Source organism: Aquarana catesbeiana, linkage group LG04, assembly GCF_042186555.1.
Source record: "Aquarana catesbeiana isolate 2022-GZ linkage group LG04, ASM4218655v1, whole genome shotgun sequence".
Lineage (NCBI taxonomy): Eukaryota > Metazoa > Chordata > Amphibia > Anura > Ranidae > Aquarana > Aquarana catesbeiana.
Window position 1 is genome coordinate 68,457,229 of NC_133327.1, and position 9,860 is coordinate 68,467,088.

A 9,860-nucleotide genomic window follows, 5' to 3' on the forward strand; every position below is an offset into this window, starting at 1 on the left:
TGCAATATTTCTTTCTGTTTGTGCTAACTGTTAGCTCCACCCCAGACTGAAGCCCAATGTATGGGTGTTCCTAGGGGGGAGCTAATAGATAGCACAACAGATTAGGCCTCTTCCTTTTCCATATTTATAGGCTAGCACAGCATTAGGAACCTCTGCCTCTTCCTTCTTCCCATTCATGAGCCAGCACAATATTGGGCACTGCCCCATCTTCCTCCTCCTCATTCACAAGCCTGTACAACACTGGACTCCATCCCATCTTCCTTCTCCTCATTTATGAGCCCACTTATGAGCCAGCACAAAAATATTTCTATCCCATCTTCCTTCCCCTAGTTCATAAGCCAGCAGAACACCAGACATCGCTGCCTCTGCCTTATTCCCATTCACAAGCCAGCACAGCACTAGGCAAGCTTGAAAAGAGAAGTATGGGTTTGGATTTTTTTCTGAATCATACTTACCTAGGTGGATGCAGCATCAGTCCGATGCTGCATCTGTCCCTCGCCGACTCGAATGCCACGTACAGACGATCGGACATTCAGACAACAAAATCCTGGACTTATTTCCGATGGATGTTGGCTCAAACTTGTCTTGCATACACACGGTCGCACAAATGTTGTCGGAAATTCCAATCGCCAAGAACATGGTGATGTACAACACATATGACTAGCCGAGAAAAATTAAGTCCAATAGCCAGTGCGGCTCTTCTGCTTGATTCTGAGCATGCGTCGAATTTTGAGCGTCAGAATTGTGTACACACGATCGGAATTTATGACAACGGATTTTGTTGAGATCCAGCTCTCAAATTTTTGTTGTCGGAACAAATGTTCGATGAAACCTACACACGGTCGGAATTTCCGAGAACAAGCTCACATGGAACATTTGTTGTCGGAAATTCCGACAGTGTGTACGCGGCATAATACTGAGAACTGAACAAACACCGCCGATTGCTTGGCTCTCAGGCCTCTCTGTTTTGCCCCCCTGCGCTCACTGGAGCTCTGGGCTGTGGAGGAGGCAGGACCGGCCGGCTCAGGCTCTCAGCGGCTTGCTGAGAGGCTGAGCTGGGTCCCGGTCCAGGCATGTACGCAAATCCCAACTTCATTGTGGTGATCTTGCCCAAGCCTGGACTGGCTGTGTGACCTCAGCTGACAGCGGGCTTCAGCCCAGTGTCTGCTGAAAACAGGTCACAGGAGTGCAGAATGAACATGAAATGAGCTTTGGCTGTGCTTCTCCTTTAATGATCACTATGCTTTTACCGTATCTCATTCTTTATTGTAAGAACTATAGTTTTTTAACTATAGAGATAAAGTGCAACTCAAGGCAAACAACTAGTTGCAATAGATGCACGCAAACTGTTTTACCTTCCAGAGGATTTACAGTGCAGTTCAGTCAGTCTTATGATTGGCTTACTTCTACCACACTGCATTGCCAGCCTGGCAACACCGCTTTGGTATAACTAACGGCAATTTTTTTAATGGTTTTGGATAGAGTGCAGAGGTATCAGAACACCTGTCCCCCAAAAGTGGAACTTCTGCTCAATTGTCTCCTCCCCCCTCCAGTGCCACATTTGGCACTTTTTTGGGGGGGGGGGCGAATACCTGTCTTTGACAGGTACCCGGTCCCCATTTGCGGGAGACCGGGCGGCGGCGAATTACGTCAGCAGCTCGGCTCTCTCCTGCTCCTTCCCCAGCTGCTGGGCCAGTAGGACAGCACAACGGTGCCTCGCACATGTGCAGTAGGGACTTGGCATGAAGCCGTAATGCTTTACTGCCGGGTTCCCTTACTGGCAATGGTGGCGGTGCTGACATCGCTGGACTTCAGGACAGGTAAGTGTCCTATTATTAAAAGTCAGCAGCTGCAGTATGTGTAGCTGCTAGTTTTAAATTTTTGCGAGGGTGGACGGACCTCCGCTTTAAGGAGATTCACTATTTGTCCTATTTACCGTTATCAATGAAAGTGAAAGTATAAGAAAATCCCAAATTTTAAGTTGTCCCCAGAAAAGTAATAGAGAGGGGAAATCTTCCAATGGGGACACTAATTCTGGGGACCTGGGGGTCCCCAAGGAATTTCTGTAATTTGCAGGGATTTCTTCTCACTTCCTGTTTGGCTATGGGACAGGTAGTGAAGGGAATTCTTCACAATGGGACAATAGGGTTATAACCCTTCCTTGCCCTATCCAAAATTAAAAATTAAGTTTTGCCTATAGTTCTACCTTAATATTTTAGTTTACCACATCAGCAGGCTGCCCACTAAACAGATTTTTTTGCTGTCCAACGAGCAGCCTGGAGGCGGTGAAAAGGTGTCATCAATGCAAATCACCATCATCTCATTGCTGATTATCTGTCCAATGAGCAGCAAACAATATATGTATATACAGTATATGACATTTGTTGTAAATTTATTGGTAGAACCCTTATGCCATTTGCAAAATAGGCACTGCATGACACCAGCTCCAGGAAGACTGGCCATACACATGGGTGACTTTCTAACAATTCCAGCCAGACTTGGATCTTAAAAACAGATCAAAGCAATTCACTGACATCCCTGTTATTTACAATGAGTTGTCAGTGGGAAGCTGCCCTGTGGATTGCTTTTGCAGCGGAAAGCTATATGGAATTAAAAGACAACAACCCTGTGTGTGTGGTATATGGCAATGCAATCTGCAATGGTGACAAGTAGCATCTGGCGACCAGAGCCAAAATCAGTGGGGGCGTATTCCTAGGTGGCTGTAGGAATTATGGGGACAGGAACACAGACAAACACTATTTAAAAAAAATAATAATATCTCTCTAGATAGATAGATAGATAGATAGATAGATAGATAGATAGATAGATAGATAGATAGATAGATAGATAGATAGATAGATAGATAGATATACAGAGAGAGAGAGATTCACCCACCCACACATCTCTCTATCTATATACCTCTATACATACACACATTAGTGCTGCTCTTTGCTCGTGCCTTATTAAATAAGCCTGACGGTACATGCATCGTGATGACTGAAAATGTCTCTACTGACACATAGCAAAAATAATAATGATGCTGTATTAAGATTATATATTCATACATTATTATTATTATTATTATGCTGTATTAAGACTGTGTACAATACTCTACAAGGGTCCATATATTTTATGTGCATCTTTGTGTGCAAAATATACACAAGTGACAGGACAGGGACGGTGTAATCTCCATTGAGATTATACGAGATGTGCTGTGCATGGTGTAAAGAACAACGGTGTACACTAAGCAATGCATGCATAGTATATAGAGAACGTGTACTTTATGGGACTAACAACAATGTCAATATGGCGAGAAACGTCTTTTGATGCAAACAAGTGTATAATTGTCATGGTTGTTACATTCCTATACTTAGAATCAAATGCCGATGAAAGAATACAACAATTGTTGATGCATGTGTCTGTTTAAAAGTTTTCTTATGTAACCATATTTCATGTTATGTAACTAATACAGATAAATGTCTGCAGTATACATTGTAACATATTAGTAAGGGAAGCACACAGGGAATACCATACAGAACATGTACATGATATCCATATATAATAGTGTATAGAATGTGCATATAAGAGCATAGAGAGAATAGATAGGGGTTGTAAAGGACCATATAGTATATAGGGATTGTATAGAACCATATAATATATAGCGGTTGTATGAAGCCATATACTATACAGTGATTATATAGAGCCGTATACTATATAGGCGTTGTACAGAACCATATTCTATATAGGGGTTGTACAGAACCATATACTAAATAGGGGTTGTACAGAACCTTATACTATATAGGGGTTGTACAGAACCATATACTATATAGGGGTTGTACAGAACCATATACTATATCGGGGTTATACAGAACCATATACTATATAGGGGTTGTACAGAACCATATACTATACAGAAATTGTATAGAATTATGCACTATATAGGGGTTGTATTGAACCATATAATATACAGGAATTGTATAGAACTATATAGGGATTGCATTGAACCATATAATATACAGGAATTGTATAGAACTATATAGGGATTGCATTGAACCATATAATATACAGGAATTGTAGAGAACTATATACTATATAGGGGTTGTATGGAGCCAAATACTATGCAGGGGTTTTATAGGACCATATACTATATAGAGGTTGTATAGAACTATATACTATGCAGAGGTTGTATAGGATCATATACTATATATGGGTTGTATGGAGCCACATACTATACAGGAATTTTATAGAACCATGTACTATATAGGGTTTGTATGGAGCCATATAATATAAAGGGAGTTATAGAACTATATACTATATAGGGGTTGTACAGAACCATATATTATGTAGGGGCTTTATAGAACCATATACTATATAGAGGTTGTATAGAACTATATATTATGCAGGGGTTGTATAGGATTATATACTATATAGAGGTTGTATGTAGACATATAATATACAGGATTTGTATAGAACTTTATACTATATAGGGGTTGTTTAGAATACTATGCAGGGGTTTCAAAGGACCATATATTGTATAGAGGTTGTAAAGGACTATATGCTATGCAGGGGTTGTATAGGATCATATATTTTATCGGGGTTGTATGGAGCCATATACTATACAGGAGTTGTATAGCACAGCCCATGCATGCCATATAAAAACCATATATAAATACATGGGGGGGGGGGGATTTACTAAAACTGGAGCATTTAGAATCTGGTGCAGATGTGCATAGTAACCAATCAGCTCCTAACTTCAGCTTGTTCAATTAGGCTTTGGCAATAAAAACTGGAAGCTGATTGGTTTCTATGCACAGCTGCGCCAGATTTTGCACGTTCCAGTTTTAGTCAATCTCCCCCATTGCATACAGCATAAATAATGCATGCAGTGTAAAGAGTCTATCTGTGAAATGCAAGAAAAGCCATGTCAGTTTGCAATGCTAGTAATACCCACTGCTGTAGGTATCATGTATGTGCAATGCCAATAATAATCACTAATGTTCTGTAATGCAATGACTGCACAACCAAGAACTAATCAATAACGCAATGATCAATATGTGCACAATACTGGTGATGCTGAGGCTTGGTCTATAATGTGATGCTGAATTCTGAGCAACAACGATGATCGGCAGTGATATATAATGAAATGATCATGTGTGTGTACAACACCAATTCATCCCAGTCTGTAATGATATGCAATGCTCTTTATGTTCAATAGTAATCTATAACATCACGTTAGGGACTACACAATGGCATTATGCTGAGTAGTAACCTATAATAAAAGGGTAATGTTTCTGCACTGGATCTGCAATGGATCGAATTTTCAGTGATGACTAGCAATGCATGCTATCTATGGTTTGTACAATGGCAGTAATGCTCAGCATAGACCAATAATACAATGCTAACTGTCAGTACTGGTTCATAATGCAATGCTGGGATCAGTAACAATCAGGACCGGTCTATAATGCAATGATAAGGGCTGTGCAAGGACAGTTAACACTCAGGACCTGTCTTATAATGCAGTGCTACAATCAGTAACATTCCAGACTGGTCTATAATGCAATGCTAAAATCAAAGCAACTGCTAGAACACTAAGAAGTGGTCTATAAAGCAATGCTAGAAATACTGTGCAATGACAATGAATACTCACAACCAGTCTATAATACAAGCTATGATCATTGCATTGACAGTAATGAACTATACTATGGTCTATACTTTAATGCTAAGATCTGTGCAATGGCAGTGATGGTCAGTACTGGTCTATAATGGAATCTGAATGATCCAGCAATGGCAGTAACTGTTAGGGATATATTTTAAAGCAGTGAAGCTGACATTTCACATTTAATACAGGTGCATCTTCATGGTGCATTGCCAGTAATGTTTGGTACTGGACTATAACGAACCCTTGGCTCAGAGAACCCATGTTAATAATTACTATATCTACAGCTATAGCTACAGCTATTACTATATCTACAGCTATCTATATCATGATGGTCATTGGGAAGAATGTTCCTTACATCTGTTGTCATTGGGAAGAATCCCCCCTTACATTTAGACAAAAAGGTCATTGGTGTTAGTGGGAAGGGGGGACCCCTAGCAATCTCTGGAGGAGCCTTGTTTGAAAAAGACTGGTCGGTACTATAGCAGTAACATTGGGTCATCAAGCAATGGTTGGGTCTATGGCAAAGTTAGTGATGCTTGGTTATCATCTTTAATGGAAATGAATACAAATAATGATCAAAACTGGTCTGCAGTGCAATGCTAAGGACTGTGCAATAGCAGTAATGCCGAGTACTTGTCTATAGTGCAATGCTAAGGACTGTGTAATAGCAGTAATGCTGAGTACTGGTCTATAGTGCAATGCTAAGGACTGTGTAATGGCAGTAATGCCGAGTACTTGTCTATAGTGCAATGCTAAGGACTGTGTAATAGCAGTAATGCTGAGTACTGGACTATAGTGCAATGCTAAGGACTGTGTAATGGCAGTAATGTTGAGTACTGGAATATAGTGCAATGCTAAGGACTGTGTAATGGCAGTAATGCTGAGTACTGGACTATAGTGCAATGCTAAGGACTGTGTAATGGCAGTAATGCCGAGTACTTGTCTATAGTGCAATGCTAAGGACTGTGTAATAGCAGTAATGCTGAGTACTGGACTATAGTGCAATGCTAAGGACTGTGTAATGGCAGTATTGCTGCATACTGGTCTACAGTGCAATGCTAAGGACTGTGCAAAAGCAGTAATGTCCAGGACTGTCTATAGTGCAATGCTAAGGACTGTGTAATGGCAGTAATGCCGAGTACTTGTCTATAGTGCAATGCTAAGGACTGTGCAATGGCAGTAATGCCGAGTACTTGTCTATAGTGCAATGCTAAGGACTGTGTAATAGCAGTAATGCTGAGTACTGGACTATAGTGCAATGCTAAGGACTGTGTAATGGCAGTAATGCTGAGTACTGGACTATAGTGCAATGCTAAGGACTGTGTAATGGCAGTAATGCCGAGTACTTGTCTATAGTGCAATGCTAAGGACTGTGTAATAGCAGTAATGCTGAGTACTGGACTATAGTGCAATGCTAAGGACTGTGTAATGGCAGTAATGCCGAGTACTTGTCTATAGTGCAATGCTAAGGACTGTGTAATGGCAGTATTGCTGCATACTGGTCTACAGTGCAATGCTAAGGACTGTGCAATAGCAGTAATATCCAGGACTGTCTATAGTGCAATGCCAAGGACTGTGCAATGGCAGTATTGCTGCATACTGGTCTATAGTGAGCGCTAAGGACCATCTATAATATAAGGATAAGGACTGTGCAAAAATATTTGGTATTGGTCTATAGTGTAATGTTATAGTCTGTGAAGCCTCAGCAACACTCTGGATTGCCCAGAATACAATGCTTATGTCTGTGGAATGTCAGTAATGTATATCTAAAGTAAAGTCTATGCAATGGCAAGAATGTGGAGTACCGGTTTACAATGCAATGCTAAGAACTGTGCAATATTAATTATCAGTTCTCACTTATAATGCAATGGCAATAATGCCCAGCATTGGTTTATATAATGGAATGGAATGCTAGGCTGTGTGGTGAATGCAGTATTCATTACTAACAGTAAGTGGATTTAAACATGCTTGGGACTGTTTGACCCCTTTCACACTGGGGCGCTTTTCAGGTGCTACAGCGCTAAAAATAACGCCTGCAAAGCGCCCTGAAAGAGTCGCTGCTGTGTCTCCAATGTGAAAGCCCCGAGGGCTTCCACACTGGAGTGGTGCGCTGGCAGGACGCTAAAAAGGGTCCTGCTAGCAGCATCTTTGGATTGGTGAAGGAGCGCCGCTCCTAAACCGCTCCTGCCCATTGAAATCAATGGGGCAGCATGGCTATACCGCTGTTCCTGTGTTAGTACTGGTCTATAATGCACTGGAGATTACCATACAATAACAGTAATCATAAGTACTGGTCTTTAATACATTGGTGTTGTCCAAACAATGGCAGTAATCTTAAGTATTGGTCCACAGTGCACTGGTGGTATCCATACAATGGCAGTAATGATAAGTACAGTTATATATTGCACTGGTGATGTCCATACAATGATAGTAATGATAGTACGGGTCTAAAATACACTGGTAATGATAAGTAATGGTCTATAATGCACTGGTGATGCCTATAAAATGACAGTATTGATAAGTACTGACCTACAATACATTGGTGGTGTCCATACAATTGTAGTAATGATAAATACTGCTCTATAATAAGCTGACAATATCCATACAATGACGGTTATGATAAATAATGGCTTATAATTTATATAATCACAGTAACAGGTCTTGGGCTAAATTACCCTGGAGCTATAAATACAATGGTAGTGATGATAAGTACTTGTTTATAATACTCTAGTAATATATATATATATAAACAGTAAGTACTAGTGTAGAGAGAGAGGCGAGAAATACTGTATACTGTAACAGTAATGATAAGTACTGGTCCATAATACTCTGGTGATGTACATATAATGGTAATAATGATCAGTAATGATCCATAGTGTACTCCTATTGTACATACAATGGTAGTAATGATCAGTAGTGGTCTGGTGATATGTGTGTGTGTGTGTATATATATATATATACAAGGATGAGTAGTGATATATAATACTCTGATTTTATTTATATATATATACATATACACAAGGATGAGAGGTGATGTATAATGCTCTGATGATTATATATATATATATATATATATATATATATATATATATATATATATATATATATATATAGTAGTGATGTATAATACTCTGATTTTATTTATATATACATATACACAAGGATGAGAGGTGATGTGTAATGCTCTGATGATATATATATATATATATATATATATATATATATATATATATATATACACACAATGGGGGGGATATAGATAGGTGTCAGTGTGTAGGTGACTCGTGTACAGGATGGTAGTAGTCCCCGGTAGGTGATCGGTGCAGTACATACCGTCGCCGGGGGTGATGGTCTCGATCTCCACTCCCATGGCTGTGTCTGCTCTCCGCTCCTCTTCTCCGCTATATGTCTGGCAGGCTCTGTGCCCGGCTGCCCGGCGCTCCGGCGGACAAGGCTCACCAATGGCGGAGGGGCAGTCTGCTCAGCAGCCAATTAGGGTGGAGGGTGAGCAGGAAAGGCGGCTGTGTGTGTGCCTGGGGAGGGGCGGGGATGCCAGAGGCTAGGTTTGGATGGAAGGGGGTGGCAGTGCTGGATCTATATGGAGGGGGAGAAGAGAGTTGTATCTGCATGGAGGGGGGAGATGGCAGGGGTTAGATCTGCATGGATGGAGTGGCAAGGGATAGATGTGCATAGAGGGGGGAGATGGCAGGGGTTATATGTGCATGGATGGAGTGGCAGAGGTTTGATCTACATGGATGGGGTGGCAAGAGATAGATGTGCATGGAGGGGGGTGGCAGAGGCTGGATCTGCATGCAAAGAATGCTGAATGAGAGGAAATCACTCAGAGCTATTTATGTGAAGTGTGACACCACCAGCACATAGAAAAGTAACTATGAATAGCCAGACCTAGGGACATCCACCCTGAGGATCAGAAGTATAGGGACAGCTCAATGTGGACACCAATGATCTGTGCTGAGAGTTGTCACACTCGGTGTATGATAGGAATGTTGTACAATGTATGTGTGATGTCTCCAGTACAGGTGTCTGATGATAGGAATGTTGTACAATATGCACCATATTACCAAAAGAATTGGGATGCCTGCCTTTACAGACAGGAACTTTAATGACATCCCAGTCTTAGTCTGTAGGGTTCAATATTGTGTTGGCCCACACTTTACAGCTATAACAGCTTCAACTCTTC

The 9,860-nt window shown here is 40.9% G+C and overlaps 1 protein-coding gene across 1 annotated transcript in view; it reads right to left on the bottom strand.

The window, feature by feature from the left end:
* FKBP1B (FKBP prolyl isomerase 1B) overlaps nucleotides 1–9,438 on the bottom strand; it is a 112,621-nt gene extending 103,183 nt beyond the window's left edge. Inside the window, exon 1 of the mRNA XM_073625305.1 lies at nucleotides 8,993–9,438. Within this exon, the coding sequence (XP_073481406.1) occupies nucleotides 8,993–9,029 (37 nt within the window). The 5' untranslated portion in view covers nucleotides 9,030–9,438. The remainder of the gene's footprint in view (nucleotides 1–8,992) is intronic.
* Nucleotides 9,439–9,860: the final 422 nt, after the last annotated feature.